This window comes from Aethalodelphis obliquidens, unplaced genomic scaffold, assembly GCF_003676395.1.
Source record: "Aethalodelphis obliquidens isolate GAN/ISIS:26980383/991018 unplaced genomic scaffold, ASM367639v1 scaffold123, whole genome shotgun sequence".
NCBI lineage: Eukaryota > Metazoa > Chordata > Mammalia > Artiodactyla > Delphinidae > Aethalodelphis > Aethalodelphis obliquidens.
In genome coordinates, this window is record NW_020838067.1 from 2051474 (window position 1) to 2070827 (window position 19354).

General features: G+C 42.4%; 1 protein-coding gene across 1 annotated transcript in view; it reads left to right on the plus strand.

Moving 5' to 3' along the window:
• CFAP92 (cilia and flagella associated protein 92 (putative)) overlaps window positions 1–18269 on the plus strand; it is a 55795-nt gene extending 37526 nt beyond the window's left edge. Inside the window, 2 exon segments of the mRNA XM_027098494.1 lie at window positions 16413–16607; window positions 17205–18269. Of these exon segments, the coding sequence (XP_026954295.1) occupies window positions 16413–16607; window positions 17205–17667 (658 nt within the window). The 3' untranslated portion in view covers window positions 17668–18269.
• The last annotated feature ends 1085 nt before the right edge of the window (window positions 18270–19354 follow it).

Genomic DNA, 19354 nt, shown 5'->3' on the forward strand with positions numbered 1-19354 from the left:
GTGGTCCGGGAACTAGATCCCTCATGCATGCCGCAACTAAGAGTTCGCATACCACAGCTAAGGAGCCGGTGAGCTGCAGCTAAGAAGCCCGCCTGCCGCAACTAAGGAGCCCGTGAGCCGCAACTAAGGAGCCTGCGAGCTGCAACTAAGGAGCCCGCCTGCCTCAACTGAGATGTGGCTCAACCAAAACAAACAAACAAACAAAAACTCATTATGCTAAGCGACCTGGAGGGCATGTGCTAAGTGAGATAAGTCAGACAGAGAAAGACAAACACTGTATGTTATCACCTACATGTGGAATCTACAAAATAAACTAGTGAATACAACACAAAAGAAACAGACTCACAGAGAGGACAAACTAGTGGTTACCAGTGGGGAGAGGGAAGGGGGGAGGGGCAAGATAGGGGTAGGGGAGGAAGAGGTACAGACTATTGCATATAAAATAAATAAGCTACAAAGATCTATTGTACAGCACAGTGTAATATTTTGTAGTAACTATAAATGGAGCATAATCTATAACAATTTTGAATCAGTATGTTGTACACCTAAAACTAATATTGTAATCAACTATGCCTCAATTAAAAATTATGCTAATAGGGACTTCCCTGGTGGCACAGTGGTTAAGAATCTGCCTGTCAGTGCAGGGGACGCAGGTTCAATCCCTGGTCCAGGAAGATCCCACATGTCGCACAGCAACTTAGCCCGTGCGCCACGACTACTGAAGCCCCCACGCCTAGAGCCCGTGCTCCGCAACAAGAGAAGCCACCACAGTGAGAAGCCCGCACACTACAAAGAAGAGTAGCCCCCGCTCGCTGCAACTAGAGAAAGCCAGCGTGCAGCAACAAAGACCCACCGCAGCCAAAAATAAATAAATAAATTTAAATGTTATGCTAATAAAAGGAGCCAGACATAAAAGGCTACCTATTATATGATTCCATTCATATGAAATGTCTAGAATAGTCAAGTCCATAGAGATAGATCAGTGGTTTCCAAGGTCCGAGAGGAGGGATGCAGGAGAAGTGGGGAGTGATAAAAATGTTCTAGGATTAGACAGTGTTTGTGGTTGCACAACATTGGGAGTATACTAAAACCACTGAATTGTACACTTACTTTGGGGGGGGTATACTATTTTATTCAAATTTAAATTTCACCATCAAATACTGAAGTATATGCTGGCCCTGTGTTTAGATTTTTGAAATAAAGGTGGACAGACAGATTTAAGGGTGCAATGTATTAAACACTGTACCATATATTAAACAATTAGAGAAAATCTAGGGGTGCTATAACTCTATATACCTTTGTACATTGAGTGGCGTTAAGTATAGGGACAAGCCCAGCACCTGGAGGAAGAGCCCATTGAGGACTGAACAGAGGCCCTTGGCTGCTGTCAGAATCTCCCCTTGACTTTCAACAAACCAAGGAGTCTGTCCGTCTACAGAAACCACCAAATCCGGGGCAAACAGCAACAGGATAAATGCTAAGGAATTGGCTCTTTCCAGTTAGGACTCTGGGGGCCGGTCTGAAGCACACGGGGCTGGCTAGAGCTGGGACGTGTTGCAGCTCAAGTCTGGGATCTGTAGGTCAGAGCAACAATCGATTCTAGAGACAGATGGTGAGTGCATTCTGCAAAAGCCCCCAGGGTTTGCCGACAAGTTCCTAGGATGCTCTCCTCAAATGGCAGGAATTGGACACTTCAAAAGAGTGAACTTCACGGTGTGTAGGAAAGAACTTGGCCTTGCCCAAGAGAGGTCTGGCTTTTGCCCTTGGCTTCTGGGAGGTGATCTGTGTCATGCCTGATAGGAGGGTCTTTGGTTAGGTTGCGGGCTGACCACACTGGATCTTAGGCTGAAGCCTCACCAGAGAGTCACAGGATGGAGGTTGGTGGGGCTGGAAAGACCAACGTTGTGACTTAGGGCAGGGGCTTTGGGTCATGCAGTGTCATGGGCACATTTTTGTGTGGATGCGTGCTTTCAGTTCTCCTGGGCAGATAACCAGCCACGAGGTAGCCTCCCCCTGCCCGCCACCCCCTGCTGTGCTCTTGGCCATCAGCACATCAAGACACGCCCCCTCCTGACATGGAGACTGAGATTGCTATGTGGGCCATCAATCAATCAATCAATCAATCATTAATGGAGCCCCAATAAAAACTCTGGACACCAAGCCTAGGGGGAGCTACTCTGTGTAGTGATTCTTTCATCATCTTAAAAATACCTTTTCCAAAGAAAAAGTTTTGAATTTTGATAGAGTCCAATCTATTGATTATTTTTTCTTTTATACACTATGCTTTTGGAGACATGTTTAAGAATTCTTCACAAAGCCTTAGGTCTTGAGTATTTTTTCCTCTGTTTTCTTCTAAAAGATTCATGGTCTTATGGTTTACTTTTAAGTTTATGATTCGTTTTGAGTTAATTTTTGTATGAAGCGCAAGGTTTAGATTGAATTTTTCCCTTTTCTTAAAAAATTGAGGTATACTTTGCATGTAACAGTATGTTAGCTTTGGGTATACAACTTCATGATTCGATATTTGTATATGTTGTGAAATGATCACCACAATAAGTCTAGTTAACATCCATCATCATACAAGTTACAGAATTTTTTGTGATGAGAATGTTTAACGCCTACTCTCTTAGTAACTTTCAGATATGCAATACAGTATCACTAACTATAGTCACAGTGCTGTACGTAACTAAATGGCTTTGTAACCTCTTGACCCCCTTCATCCATTTTGCTCACTCCACACACCCTGCCTCTGGGTGGGCAGCCACCAGTTTGTTCTCTGTATCTGTGAGCTTGGGTTTTTACTATTTTGCTTCTGTTTTTTTAAATTCCATGTGTAAGTGGGATCATATGGTATTTGTCTTTCTCTGACTTGTTTCACTCAGTATGATGCCCTGGGGATGCATCCATGTTGTCCCTACTGTCAAGACTCTCTTTTTTTATGATGGAATAACTTAGGTTGTTTGTATATCTTGGCTATTGTAAATAATGCTGCATTGAACGCGGTGATGCAGATACCTGTTCGAATTAGTGTTTCTGTTTCCTTAGGATGAATACCCGGAAGTGAAACTGCTGGATCATATGGCAGTTCTATTTTTAACTTTTTGAGGAACCTCCAAAGTGTTTTCCATAGTAGCTGTACCAGTTTATTAATACATCCTTACCCACAGCGCCTGTGGGTTTCCTGTACTCCACATCCTCACCAAAATGATTATTGCTTGTCTTTTTTATAATAGCCATTCTCAACAGGTATGAGGTAATGTTTCACTTTTGTTTCAATTTGCATTTCCATGATAATTAGTGACGTTGAGCATCTTTTCCTGTACCTGTTGGCCATCTGTTTGTCATCTTTGGTAAAATGTCTATTCAGATCTCCTGCCCATTTATTTATTTATTTTTCCTTTTCTGTGATTTTATCGACTTTAAAATTTTTTTTATTGAAATATAGTTGATTTACAATGTTGTGTTAATTTCTGCTGTACAGCAAAGTGATTCAGTTATACATACATACATATATATATATATATATATATATATATACACTTTTTTTTAGCACCTTCATTTCTTTCCTTTTTTTAAGTTTATTTATTTAGTTTTGGCTGCGTTGGGTCTTTGTTGCTGTGCGCGGGCTTCTCATTGCAGTGGCTTCTCTTGTTGTGGAGCACAGGCTCTAGGCACTCAGGCTTTAGTAGCTGTGGCATGAGGGCTCAGTAGTTGTGGCTCGCAGGCTCTAGAGTGCAGGCTCAGTAGTTGTGGCGCATGGGCTTAGTTGCTCTGCGGCATGTGGGATCTTCCCAGACCAGGGCTCAAACCATGTCCCCTGCATTGGCAGGCGGAGTCTTAACTGCTGCGGCACCAGGCAAGTCCCCACACATTCTTATTTTTACATTCTTTTCCATTATGATTTATCATAGGATACTGGATATAGTTCCCTGTGCTATACAGTAGAACCTTGTTGTTTATCTGTTCTATATATAATAGCTTACATCTGCTAATCCCAACCTCCCACTCATCCCTCTCCCATACCCCTGTCCCTTGACAACCACAAGTCTGTTTTCTATGTCCATGAGTCTGTTTCTGTTTCGTAGATAAGTTCATTTGTGTTATATTTTAACAATTTTTTTTTTTTTTTTTTTTTTGCGATACGCGGGCCTCTCACTGTTGTGGCCTCTCCCGTTGCGGAGCACAGGCTCCGGACGCGCAGGCTCAGCGGCCATGGCTCACGGGCCCAGCCTCTCCGCGCGGCATGTGGGATCTTCCCGGACCGGGGCTCGAACCTGTGTCCCCTGCATCGGCAGGCGGACTCTCAACCACTGCACCACCAGGGAAGCCCCATTTGTGTTATATTTTAGATTCCACGTATAAGTGATATCATATGGTATTTGTCTATTTCTTTTTTTAAAAAAATTTTTATTTATTTGGCCATGCTGGGTCTTAGTTGCGGCATGTGGGATCTTCAGTTGTGGCATGTGGGATCTTCATTTGTGGCATGTGGGATCTTTTAGTTGTGGCATGTGAGATCTTTAGTTGTGGCATGTGGGATCTAGTTCCCTGACCAGGGATCGAACCTGGGCCCCCTCCATTGGGAGCACACAGCCTTAGCCACTGGACCACCACGAAAGTCCCCATCTTTCTCTTTCTGACCTACTTCACTTTTTATGATAATCTCTACGTCCATCCATGTTGCTGCAAATGGCATTATTTCGTTTTTTTAATGGCTGAATAGTATCCCATTGTATATATGTACCATATCTTCTTTATCCAGTCATCTGTTGATAGACATTTAGGTTGTTTCCATGTATTGGGTATTATGAATAGTGCTGCTATGAACATAGGGGTGCATGTATATTTTTGGATTATAGTTTTGTCTGGATATATGCCCAAGAGTGGGATTGCAGGATCATCTGGTAGCTCTATTTTTAGTTTTCTGAGGAACCTTCATACTGTTTTCCATAGTGGCTGTACCAATTTACATTCCCATCAACAGTGCAAGCGGGTTCCCTTTTCTCCACACCCTCTCCAGCATTTTTTATTTGTAGACTTTTTAATGATGGCCATTCTGACTGGCGTGAGATGGTACCTCATTGCAGTTTTGATTTGCATTTCTCTAATAATTGGCGACGCTGAGCATCTTTTCATGTGCCTATTGGCCATCTGTATGTCTTTTTTGGAGAAATGTCTCTTTAGGTCTTCTGCCCATTTTTTGATTGGGTTGTTTGTTTTGTTGTTGTTGTGTTGTATTAGCTGTTTGTATATTTTGGAAATTAAGCCCTGTCAGTCACATTGTTTGCAAACATTTTCTCCCATTCTGTAGGTTGTCTTTTCATTTTGTTTATGGTTTCCTTTTCTCTGCAGAAGCGTGTAAGTTTGATTAGGTCCCATCTGTTTATTTTTGTTTTTATTTCTTTTGCATTGGGAGATTGACCTAAGAAAACACTGGTATGATTTATGTCAGAGAATGTTTTGCTTATGATCTCTTCTAGGAGTTTTATGGTGTCATGTCTTATGCTTAAGTTTTTAAGCCACTTTGAGTTTATTTTTGTGTATGGTGAGGGGGTGTGTTCTAACTTCATTGAGTTACATGCAGCCGTCCAACTTTCCCAACACCACTTGCTGAAGAGACTGTCTTTTCCCATTGTATATTCTATTTTTTAAAAATATTTATTTATCTTTGGTTGCATTGGGTCTTCTTTGCAGAGTGCGGGCTTTCTCTAGTTGCTGTGAGTGGGGGGCTACTCTTCGTTGTGGTGTGTGGGCTTCTCATTTTGGCAACTTCTCTTGTTGTAGAGCACAGGCTCTAGGTGTGCGGGCTTCAGTATTTGTGGCTCACGGGCTCTAGAGCACAGGCTCAGTAGTTGTGGTGCATGGGCTTAGTTGCTCCATGGCATGTGGGATCTTCCCAGACCAGGGCTCACTGTGTCCCCTGCATTGGCAGGCAGGTTCTTAACCACTGCACCACCAGGGAAGTCCGTCCTGTTGTATATTCTCACCTCCTTTGTTTAAGATTAATTGACCATAGGTGTGTGGGTTTATTTCTGGGCTGTCTGTTCTGTTCCATTTATCCATATGTCTGTTTTTGTGCCAGTACCATGTTGTTTTGATTACTGTAGCTTTGTAGTATTGTCTGAAGTCTGGGAGAATTATGCCTCCTGCTCTTTAAATTTTTTTTCCCCCTCAGGATTGCTGTGGCAATTCTGGGTCTTCTATGGGTCCATATAAATTTTTGGATTATTCTAATTCTGTGAAAAATGTCATGGGTAATTTGATAGGGATCACATTAAATCTGTAGATTACTTTGGGTAGTATGGTCATTTAAATAATATTAATTATTCAAATCCAAGAGCATGGGATATCTTTCCATTTCTTTGAATCCTCTTCACTTACCTTTATTAATGTTTTATAGTTCTCAGAGTATAAATCTTTCACCTCCGTGGTGAGGTTTATTCCTATGTTATTTTTGGGGTTGCAATTTTATTTTATTTTATTTATTTTTATTTATTAGTTGACTATAGGTGCGTGGGTTTATCTCTAGGCTTTCTATCTTGTTCCATTGATCTGTGTTTCCATTTTTGTGCCAGTACCATATTATTTTGATTACTGTAGCTTTGTAGTATAGTCTGAAGTCAGGGAGTCTGATTCCTCCAGCTCCGTTTTTTTCCCTCAAGACTGCTTTGGCTCTTCGGTGTCTTTTGTGTCTCTATACAAATTTTAAGATGATTTGTTCTAGTTCCATAAAAAATACCATTGGTAATTTGACAGGGTTTGCCTTGAAGCTGTAGATTGCTTTGGGTAGTATAGTCATTTTCACAATATTGATTCTTCCAATCCAAGAACATGGTATATCTCTCCATCTGCTGCTATCACCTTTAATTTCTTTCATCAGTGTCTTATAGTTTTCTGCATACAGATCTTTTGTCTCCCTAGGTAAGTTTATTCCTAGGTATTTTATTCTTTTAGTTGCAGTGGTAAATGGGACTGTTTCCATAATTTCTCTTTCAGATTTTTCATCAGTAGTGTATAGGAATGCAAGAGATTTCTGTGCATTAATTTTGTATCCTGCCACTTTACCAAATTCATTGATTAGCTCTAGTAGTTTTCTGGTGGCATTTTTAGGATTCTCTGTGTATAGTATCATGTCATCTGCAAGCAGTGACAGTTTTACTTCTTCTTTTCCAATTTGTATTCCTCTTATTTCTTTTTCTTCTCTGATTGCCATGGCTAGGACTTCCAAAACTATCTTGAATAATAGTGGTGAGAGTGGACATCCTTGTCTCATTCCTGATCTTAGAGGAAATGCTTTCAGTTTTTCACCATTGAGAATGATGTTTGCTGTGGGTTTGTCATATACGGCCTTTATTATGTTGATGTAGGTTCCCTCTATGCCCACTTTCTGGAGGGTTTTTATCATAAATGGGTGTTGAATTTTGTCAAAAGCTTTTTCTGCATCTATTGAGATGATCATCTGGTTTTTATTCTTTGATTTGTTAATATAGTGTATCACATTGATTGATTTGCATATATTGAAGAATCGTTGCATCCCTGAGATAAATCCCACTTGATCGTGGTGTATGATCCTTTTAATGTGTTGTTGGATTCTGTTTGCTAGTATTTTGTTGAGGATTTTTGCATCTGTATTCATCAGTGATATTGGTCTGTAATTTTCTTGTTTTCTAGTATCTTTCTCTGGTTTTAGTATCAGGGTGATGGTGGCCTCATAGAATGAGTTTGGGAGTGTTCTTTCCTCTGCAATTTTTGGAAGAGTTTGAGAAGGATGAGTGTTAGCTCTTCTCTAAATGTTTGATAGAATTTAACTGTGAAGCCATCTGGTCCTGGACTTTTGTTTATTGGAAGATTTTTAATCACAATTTCGATTTCATTACTTGTTGTTGGTCTGTTCATATTTTCCGTTTCATCCTGGTTCAGTGTTGGAAGGTTATCCCTTTCTAAGAACTTGTCCATTTCTTCCAGGTTGTCCATTTTATTGGCATAGAGTTGCTTGTAGTAGTCTCTTAGGATGCTTTGTATTTCTGCGATGTCTGTTGTAACTTCTCCTTTTTCATTTCTAATTTTATTGATTCGAGTCCTCTCCCTCTTTTTCTTGATGAGTCTGGCTAATGGTTTATCAATTTTGTTTATCTTCTCAAAGAACCAGCTTTTAGTTTTATTGATCTTTGCTATTGTTTTCTTTGTTTGTATTTCATTTATTTCTGCTCTGGTCTTTATGATTTCTTTCCTTCTGCTAACTTTGGGTTTTGTTTGTTGTTCTTTCTCTAGTTCCTTTAGGTGTAAGTTTAGATTGTTTACTTGAGATTTTTCTTGTTTCTTGAGGTAGGCTTTTATAGCTATAAACGTCCCTCTTAGAACTGCTTTTGCTGCATCCCATAGGTTTTGGATTGTCGTGTTTTCATTGTCATTTGTCTCTAGGTATTTTTTGATTTCCTCTTTGATTTCCTCAGTGATCTCTTGGTTACTTAGTAATGTATTGTTTAGCCTCCACGTGTTTGTGTTTTTAACGTTTTTTTCCCTGTAACTCATTTCTAATCTCATAGTGTTGTGGTCAGAAAAGATGCTTGATATGATTTCAGTTTTCTTAAATTTCCTGAGGCTGGATTTGTGACCCAAGATATGGTCTATCCTGGAGAATGTTCCGTGTGCCCTTGAGAAGAAAGTGTAATTTGCTGTTTTTGGATGGAATGTCCTATAAATATCAATTAAATCTATCTGGTCTATTGTGTCATTTAAAGCTTCTGTTTCCTTATTTATTTTCATTTTGGATGATCTGTCCATTGGTGTAAGTGAGGTGTTAAAGTCCCCCACTATTATTGTGTTACTGTCGATTTCCTCTTTTATAGCTGTTAGCTATATATATATATATTTCCTCGATTTATATTCTGTCGATTTATAGCTGTTAGCAGTTGCCTTATGTATTGAGGTGCTTCTATATTGGGTGCATATATATTTATAATAGTTATATCTTCTTCTTGGATTGATCCCTTATCATTCTGTAGTGTCCTTCCTTGTATCTTGTAACATTCTTTGTTTTAAAGTCTGTTTTATCTGATATGAGTATAGCTACTCCAGCTTTCTTTTGATTTCCATTTGCATGGAATATCTTTTTCCATCCCCTCACTTTCAGTCTGTATGTGTCCCTAGGTCTGAAGTTGGTCTCTTGTAGACAGCATATATATGGGTCTTGTTTTTGTATCCATTCAGCAAGCCTGTGTCTTTTGGTTGGAGCATTTAATTCATGTTTAAGGTAATTATCGATATGTATGTTCCTATGACCATTTTCTTAATTGTTAATGGGTTTGTTTTTGTAGGTCCTTTTCTTCTCTTGGGTTTCTCACTTAGAGAAGTTCCTTTAGCATTTGTTGTAAAGCTGGTTTGGTGGTGCTGAATTCTCTGAGCTTTTGCTTGTCTGTAAAGCTTTTGATTTCTCCCTTGAATCTGAATGAGATCCTTGCCGGGTAGAGTAATCTTGGTTTGTAGATTCTTCCGTTTCATTACTTTAAGTATATCATGCCACTCTCTTCTGGCTTGTTAGAGTTTCTGCTGAGAAATCAGTTGTTAACCTTATGGGAGTTCCCTTGTATGTCATTTTTCGTTTTTCCCTTGCTTTCAATAATTTTTCTTCATCTTTAATTTTTGCCAATTTGATTACTGTGTGTCTCGGCATGTTTCTCCTTGGGTTTCTCCTGTATGGGACTTGCTGCGCTTCCTGGACTTGGGTGACTATTTCCTTTCCCACGTTAGGGAAGTTTTCAACTATAATCTCTTCAGTATTTTCTCTGGTCCTTTCTCTCTCTCTTCTCTTTCTGGGACCCCTATAATGCGAATGTTGTTGCGTTTAATGTTGTCCCAGAGGTCTCTTAGGCTGTCTTCATTTCTTTTCATTCTTTTTTCTTTAGTCTGTTCTGCAGCAGTGAATTTCACTATTCTGTCTTCCAGGTCACTTATCCATTCTTCTGCCTCACTTATTCTGCTATTGATTCCTTCTAGTGTAGTTTTCATTTCAGTTATTGTATCGTTCATCTCTGTTTGTTCTTTAATGCTTCCAGGTCTTTGTTCAACATTTCTTGCGTCTTCTCGATCTCTGCCTCCACTCTTTTTCCGAGGTCCTGGATCATCTTCACTATGATGATTCTGAATTCTTTTTTTTGAAAGGTTGCCTATCTCCACTTCATTTAGTTGGGTTTTTTCTGGGTTTTATATTGTTCCTTCATCTGGTACATAGCCCTCTGCCTTTTTATCTTGTCTGTCTTTCTGTGAATGTGGTTTTTGTTCCACAGGCTGCAGGATTGTAGTTCTTCTTGCTTCTGCTCTGGTTTGCAATTTTAAAAGGTTTTTTTTTTTTTTTGCTGTACGCAGGCCTCTCACTGTTGTGGCCTCTCCCGTTGTGGAGCACAGGCTCTGGACGTGCAGGCTCAGAGGCCATGGCTCACAGGCCCAGCCGCTCCGTGGCATGTGGGATCTTCCCGGACTGGGGCATGAACCATGTCCCCTGCATCAGCAGGTAAACTCTCAACCACTGCGCCACCAGGGAAGCCTGCCACCAATTTCTGTATGTTAATTTTGTATCCTGCTACCTTGTTGAATTAATTTATCAGTTCTAGTTGTTTTTGTGTGGTGTCTTCAGGGTTTTCTATATATAGTGTCATATCATCTACATATAATGACCATTTTACCTCTTCCCTTCTAATTTGGATACCTTTAATTTCTTTCTCTCATCTGATTGCTGTGGTTAGGAATTTCAATAGTATGTTGAAGAGAAGTGGTGAGAGTGGGCATGCTTGTCTTTTTCCAGATTTTAGGGGAAGGCTTTCAGCTTTTCACTATTGAGCATTAAATTGGCTGTAGGTTTGTCATAAATAGCTTTTACTATTTTGAGATATGTTCCCTCTAAATCCACTGTGGTAAGAGTTTTTTCGTGAATGGATGTCGAATTTTGTCAAATGCTTTTTCTGCATGTATTGAGATTATCATGTGGTTTTTGTCTTTTCTTTTGTTTATGTGGTGTTCTTGTCAAGGTATTTTTTGTCTTTTCTTTTGTTGTTGTGGTGTATCAGATTGGTTGATTTGTCTATACTGAACCATCCTTGTGAACTTGGGATGAATCCCTCTTGGTCATGGTGTATGATCTTTTTTACGTGTTGTTAGATTTGGTTTGCAAATATTTTGTTGAGAATTTTTGCATCTATATTCATCAAAGATATTGGCCTGTAATTTTCTTTTTTTGGTGGTATCTTTGTCTGGTTTTGGTATCAGGGTGATTGTGGTTTCACAGAATGTCTTTGGGAGTGTTCCCTCCTCTTCAATCTTTTCGAAGAGTTTGAGAAGAATCTGTGTAAGTTCTTCTTTGTATGTTTGGTAGAATTCGCCTGTGAAGCCATGTGATCCTGGACTTCTTTTTGTAGGAAGTTTTTTATTACAGGTTTGATTTCACTTCTAGTGATTGGTCTGTAGAAATTATCTATTTCTTCTTGATTCAATTTTGGTGGGCTGTATGTTTCTAGACAATTCCATTTCTTCTAGGTTGCCAAATTTGTTGGCATATAATTGTTCATAGTATTCTCTCATGGTGTTTTGTATTTCTATGGTATCAGTTGAGATTTTTCCTTTCTCTTTTCTTATTTTGTTTATGTGGATTCTCCCTCTTCTTGGTGAGCCTGGCTAGAGGTTTGTCTATTTTGTTTACCCTTTCAAAGAACCAGCTTTTGGTTTTGTTGATTTTTTTTCTATTTTTAAAAAAAATCTCTACTTTATTTCCTCCCTGATCTCTATTATTTCCTTCCTTCTGCTGACTTTAGGTTTTGTTTGTTCTTCTTTGTCTAATTCTTTTAGGTGGTAGGTTAGGTTGTTCATTTGAGATTTTTCTTGTTTTTGATGAAGGCCTGTATTGCTATGAACTTTCCGCTAAGAACTGCTTTTGCTGTGTCCCATAGATTTTGTATGGTTGTGTTTTCATTGTGCAGGAAGGTGGTGGCTGGGGCTCTCGCCCACTCCTGGCGCCTGGGCAGGTGCGTCAGTGGCCCATGACCAGTCTTGTTCAGGAGGGAGTTGGTGGTGCGTTCTGGGCAGGAGTTGGTGCAGTCCCTCAACCACTCCTAGGGTCTGGGAGGGTTTTAGTGGGGGATTGTGACCATTCCTGGCATCAGGGTGGATGGTGGTAGAGGTCTGTAACTGCCCCTGGAGCCTGGGCAGGCAGTGTCTTGCCCTCTGGGAGCACACATACATGGAAAAAAGGCTATAGTCTAGGTCCCACCTCTCCCCTCCTACACCACCCAAACAATGCTGACCGGCCTCTGAGGCAGCTCAGGCTTCCTCCGCTTATACCCCCAGCTGTGGTGGCACCGGATTCATCCCCCCGCCCCCAAGTCTGTCTCTACACAGCCAACCCCAGTCCTCTCCCTGGTTCTGATCTCTGGAGCCGAAGTTCCAGCACCCAGCCCCTGCCAGCACTGGGGATGCACATGTCAGGCTGGTGAGTGCAGGTCTGCAGTACTGACCATCTGTGCAGTTCTCCCTCTGCTCTGGCTGCCACAAACTGACTGCTGCATTCTTCTCAGAGGCTCTGAAGCTCCCCTTCTGTCCTGGCAGATCTCCCTGCCGGTGAGGGGGCTTCCCAGGGTGCATGAACCTTACCTCTTTCACAGCCCCCTCCCAGGGGTGCAGGTCCCATCCGGATACCTTTCTCACTTTCTTTTTCATTTTTCCTACCTGGTTACATGGAGATTTTCTTGCCCTTACAGCAGTCTGAAGTCTTCTGCCAGCGTTCAGTAGATATTCTGTGAGAATCGTTCCACATGTAGATGTATTTTTATTGTAGATGTGGGAGAGAGCGAGCTTTGTGTCCTACTACTCTGCCATCTTGATCAGTCTCATGTTTTCTGTTAGCAATTAACATCCTTTCTTTTCAACTGAAAGGAGTCCCTTTAACATTTTTATAAGGCCAGTTTAGTGGTGATGAACTCTGTTAGTTTTTCTTATATGGAAAACTCTTTTATCCCTCCTTCTTTTATCTCTCCTTATCTCCTGATAACTGCCGGGTAGAGTATTCTTTGTTGGAAGGTCTTTTCTTTTGGCGCTTTGAATATATCGTGCCACTCCCTTCTGGCCTGCAAAGTGTCTGCTTAAAAATCTGCTGATAGTCTTATGGGAGTTCCCTTATGTGTAACAAGTTGTTTTTCTCTTGCTGCTTTTAAGCTTCTCTCCTTGTCGTTAGCTTTTGACCTTTTAATTATAGTGTGTTGGTGCGGGTCTCTGGGCTCATCTTATTTGGAATTCTGTTTTGATGTGGCTGGTTTCTCTTTTGCCCTATGTGAAGGGGTCATTCAGCTAGTTTTTAGTTTTTGTTTTTGTATCTTTCTCCCCAGAGGAAATTGTTCCCTATGGAGCTGTAGATTTGGTGTGTCCTTGGGAGGAGGATCTCCCTCCCAAGAAGCTGTTCCCAAGGAAGATCTTCCCAAGGAAGATCTTCAGGATCTTCCTCCATCACCATCTTGAACTGGAACCTAGGTTGAGTTTTTGTTGTGTTTCATTTAGCCTACATATATCCAATAGCTACAGCATCATTTGTTGAAAATATTATATTCCTTTACTGAATTGCTTTTGCATCTTTATAAAAAATCGGTTGGTCATAATTGTGTGGCTCTATTTCTGGGTTCTCAATTCTGCTCCATTGATTTCTGTGTCTGTCCCTTCACCAATACTACAAAGTCTTGATTACCGTAGCTATATAATCAAAGTCAGGCCACTTTATTCTTTTTCAAAATTGTTTTTGTTGTTCTAGATCCTTTGCCTTTTCATATAAATTTTACAATATGCTGTATGTATCTACAAAACATCTTTCTAGAATGTTGATAGAAATTATGCTCAACCTATGTATCATTTGGAGAGAACTATTTGAGCCTTCCAATCCATGAATATTTATTTAGATTTCCACTTATTTACATTTTTTAAAATTTTAAAAATTTTTAAAATTTCTTTCATCAGCATATTCAGCATACAAGTCCTGTACGTATTTGGTAGATTTATATCTAAGTATTTTACTTTTTGAGTGATTTTTAAATGGTTCTGTGTTTTTTAATTTCAGTTTCCAGCTGTGCATTGCTTGTATATAGAATATAATTGATTTTTCTATGTTGATTCTACAGCCTTGCTAAACTCACTTATTGGTTTGAGGAGTTCTGTTCGTCTGATTGATTGTTTCTGGTAGATTCCTTGGGATTTTCTACACTGACCAAGATGTCATCTGCAAATAGCAATAGTTTCATTCCTTCCTTTCCAGGCTGTATATCTTCATTTCCTTAGGGTGCTAGCTAAGACTTGAAGTACTATTTTATATAAGAGTTGTCACATCCTTGCTTTGTTTCTGGTCTTTGGTGGAAGGCAGTCTTTCCCCATTACGTGTAGGTTTTTTGTAGATGTCCTTTATCAACTTGAGGAAGTTCCACTTTATTCCTTATTCGCTGAGAGTTTCCTAATTTGCTGGCTCACACAGTTCACAAAAATCAATCCCAGACAGAGTAAAAGCTTATTTGAAATAATTATGGACTCACAATAAGTTGCAGAAATCATAGAGAGGTTCCAGGTACCCCAACACCCTGTCTCCCCCAGTGGTGACATCTGACATATTGATGGATGCAGTACAGTTAACTAGACCACAGTTGTCTGTTCTTACTCAGGTTTCACCAGAAATATCTTGTTCGTTTTATTTTTCAGATTCCACACATAAGTGAGAACGTACAGTATTTATCTTTCTCTGTTTGACTTATTTTACTAAGTTTAATACCTTCCAAGGTCCATCCATGTTGTTGCAAATTTCATCCTCTTTAATGGCAGAGCAATATTCCACTGTATCTATATATCGTGTCTTCTTTATCCATTCATCTGCTGATGGGCACTTAGGTTGCTTACATATCTTGGCTGTTGTAAATTGGGGTGCATATATCTTTTCAAAGTATTGTTTTCACTTTCTTTGGATACATACCCAGGAGTTGAATTGTTGGATCATATGGTAGTTCTATTTTTAATTTGTTGAGGAATCTCCATACTGTTTTCCATAGTGGCTGCACCAGTTTACATTCCCACCAAGAGTGTAGGAGGGTTCCCTTTTCTTCACATCCTCACCAACACTTTATTTCTTGTCTTTTTGATGATAGCCATTCTGTGAGGTGATACGTCATTGTGGTTTTGATTTACATGTCCCTAATAATTAGTAATATTGAACATCTTTTCATGTACCTGTTTGCCATCTGTATGTCTTCTTTGGAAAAATGCCTATTCAGGTCTTCTGCCCATTTATTAATTGGGTTGTTTGTTTTTTTAACACTGAGTTGTAGGAGTTCTTTATATATTTTAGATATTAGCCCCATATCACATATCATGTGCCAATGTTCTCTCATTCAGTAGGTTGCCTTTACATTTTGTTGATGGTTTCCTTTGCGGTGCAAAAGCTTTTAAGTTTGATTAGGTCCCATTTGATTATTTTTGCTTTTGTTTCCCTTGCCTGAGGAGACAGATCCAAAAAATTATTGCTAAGACCAGTGTCAAAGAACATATTGCCTATGTTTTCTTCTAAGAGTTTCAGGTCTTATACTTAGGTCTGTAATCCATTTTGAGTTTATTTTATATATGGTATGAGAAAATGTTCTAATTTCATTCTTTGACACGTAGCTGTCTAGTTTTCCCAGCACCACTTATGTAAGAGACTGTCTTTTTCCCATTGTATGTTCTCAACTTTCTTGTAGAAGAAAAATCTATTTTTAAAAAGTTGAATTGTAAAGCTTTTAGATAGTGCTACAGGAGGACATATTCATGACCTCAGAATAAAGAAAGACTTCTTGAGTAAGACAGAAGTAGAAAAAATAAAGGAAAAAATGACAGGTTTGGCTATATTAAAATTAGTAACTTCTCTTCACCCAAAGACCATAAAAATTGCGAAAAGAAAAGCCACAAACTGAGAAAAAAGTATTTGCAATGTATGGAGCTAGTATTCTGAGAGTACAGAAACGCCTGTGAATGAATGAGAAAACAGTAAAAACATCCCAGTGGAGGAATGGGCAGAAGACTTGAACAGGGACCCCCCACAAAGGGGAACCACCGCCACCCCAACACACAGACTCAGGGTGGGATGCACAGGCTCCGTGCGGATTCACCGGGTTCAGGAAGGTGGAGGAACCTGAGCCCAATACAGCGGGTGGCTCAAAGGTCGGGGGTGGGGGTGGGGGACGCAGAGTCGGTGGGAGGGGCGGGTCGGTAGGGGAGGGGGAGGAAACAGAGATGGGGCGGGGACAGCGAGACACAAGCAAGCCCAGGCCAGTGCCCCCGTTTCCACCACCAGTGGCCCTGGGAAAGTGCCGAGCTCTGTGGCGGGCAGAGCGGCAGCGGCGTGGGGCCCCTCTTTTTTCTTGCAGGGTCCCGCAGGCAGAGCCCGGCTCCTACAAGGCGCTCTACAACTCGCAGCTGCGCTTCCGCCGCCGCCTCTACGCCGACCTGGAGACCGTCCCGTACCACGTGCACCTGTCCCGGCCGCTGGCGCAGCTGATGAAGCACGCAGTGCTCTACGTGCGCAACACGGTGCCGCGGCAGGTCTTTCAGGCACTGAGCAGGTGCGGCCCGGCCCGTGCCCCGCCGTCCCGCACGCTCTGCCAGGGGGGCTTCGGAAGTGTGCGGCGGACAGAGGGCAGCCTAACCCGAACCACAGCTGTGCCTGCTGAATGTGTTTTTAAAAAGGGGGGGTTGGGGCGGGAGAGAGGGGGGCGTCCGCTCACCCTGGTGGGGGTGGGGGTGACTACTCAGTCCTCGAACTGTGCTGACATGAGGCTCTGTGCCTCGTACCCTCTGCCTGGGCGGGAAGGAGCTCTGTGGTCCACACCCCCGACGGCCAGCCTGTCGAGGCCACTCCCTGGTGGGGTGTGGGTTGGTGCGAGGTAGGGAATAAGGCCATCGGGACCGAAAAATAATCAAAGCAGAAAGTGGGAAGCCTTTAACTGCGGGGGGACTGAGAGGGGAGAGGGAAGGGGACATCTCCCCACAACCCAACCCCGTGGGCTCAGCACGTGGCATCTAAGCTTCTCGTGCACGAGCTGGGTGACCCGGGATCAGCTCATCAACCTCTCTGTGTTTTCGTTTCCTCTCATAAAATGGAGACCGTCTGACCTGTCGTGCCGGGCAGGCAGGCTGAGTGGGCCTCTTCTGTGTTCCAGGATCTACTGCATCTGCCATTACAGCTCCAGGCTCAGGGAGGTGATCACCGGGGACCTGCTGCCCTCCTCCTCCATGATCAAGGGGCTGAGCCAGGAGTTTGGGCTGCCCATTTCCCCGGAAGATCTTACAGAGGGAAAACTGCTGGCTATGTCCCTTCCTCCTGCCCCCAATCTGGAGGACTTCCAGAGCCGGAATTCCACCCTCACTTCTGAGATCCAGGCCCACCAGGAGAAGTGCCTGCAGTGGCGGAACACCATGGTCCTGAAGAACAGAGACCAGAAGTACAGCCTGATCCAGGTAGGCACTCCCACCCCCAGGCATCCCGGGCCTCCTGCGGCCTGTGTCTGTTTCCCTGGGCAGGGTTCCCAGGCGGGATGGGCAGGAGGTGCTGCCTGCAGGGCACAACTGTGCCAGGAGCTTTGCCTCCCAACCCTGGAGTATCTTGTCCTTCTTGAAAGGTGAAGAGGAACCCTCTTATGTGTAATTCCTTTCCCCTGGCCCTGGAGTTCATCTTAGAGAAAGAACTGTGTGTGTGTGTTAACATTTTGCTTAAGCTGCTGAAGGCATGGATGCCATATGATGTCCAAGCAACACAGGAGACAAACTAACCTGTGTGAGAAAATGTGCGTAGAGGGGAAGAGAACAGGAGACTGACAAACTGGTGAGGTGATGGAAGGTCAGGTGCATGTGGCCTGAATGGCCAAGGGCCTCCCTCAGCCCATACCAACCAAAAAGGCTTAAAAACGCCAACATCTGAGGTGTGCCTTGAACTCATAGTGTGTATGAGTGAAGCCCACCCATGGGCTGTGTGGGTGAAGCCACTGCCTGGCCCTCCCACCCCAATCTCTAGTAAAAGTCGTCTTAGAAGTCTCTAAGTTTTATATATGTGCCTTCTTTATGAAAATCGACAAGGAGGTGGTGGTTTTTTTCTGTCAGTGTTCAAGTTTTTAGCTTTCTCAAAAGAACCGGTTCTTTGATTTATCAATCAGTCTACTTTTCCTGCTTTCCTAATTCATTAACTTCAACTTTTACAATTTTATTTATTTATTTATTTTTGGCTGTGTTGGGTCTTCGTTGCTGTGTGGGCTTTCTCTAGTGGCGGTAAGCGGGGGCTACTCTTCGTTGTTGTGCGCGGGCTTCTCATTGCGGTGGCATCTCGTTGCAGAGCATGGGCTCTAGGCACGCGGGCTTCAGTAGTTGTGGCATGTGGGCTCAGTAGTTGTAGCTCACGGGCTCTAGAGCGCAGGCTCGGTAGTTGTGGTTCGCGGGCTCTAGAGCGCAGGCTCAGTAGTTGTGGTGCACGGGCTTAGTTGCTCCGCGGCATGTGGGATCTTCCTGGACCAGGGCTCGAACCCACGTCCCCTGCGTTGGCAGGTGGATTCTAAACTACTGTGCCACCAGGGAAGCCCCAGAAGTAGAATTTTTTTTCAATCTTTAAAATATATATATATATATATATATATATTTATGGCTGCGTTGGGTCTTCGTTGCTGCACGTGGGCTTTCTCTAGTTGCGGCGAGCGGGCGCTACTCTTTGTTTCGGTGCACGGGCTTCTCACTGCGGTGGCCTGTCTTGTTGTGGAGCACAGGCTCTAGGCGTGTGGGCTCAGTAGTTGTGGCTCGCAGGCTGTAGAGCTCAGGCTCAGTAGTTGTGGCACACAGGCTTAGTTGCTCCGTGGCACATGGGATATTCCTGGACCAGGGCTCGAGCCCGTATCCCCTGCATTGGCAGGTGGATTCTTACCCACTGCACCACCAGGGAAGCCACAGAAGTAGAATTTTTGGGTCATTTAATAAGCTTATGTTTAACATTTTAAGAAACTGTCAAGCAGTTTTTCACCATATGTCCACCATTTTATGTCACCAAACGCAATGCACGAGGGTTCCAGTTTCTCCACATCCTCACAAATGCTGGTAGCTGTCAATTTTTTTTTTTTTTTTTTTTTTTTTTTTTTGCGGTACGCAGCCATCTCACTCTTGTGGCCTCTCCCGTTGCGGAGCACAGATTCCAGACAAGCAGGCTCAGAGGCCATGGCTCAAGGGCCCAGCCGCTCCACGGCATGTGGGATCTTCCCGGATTGGGGAACGAACCCGTGTCCCCTGCATCGGCAGGCAGACTCTCAACCACTGCGCAACCAGGGAAGCCCAG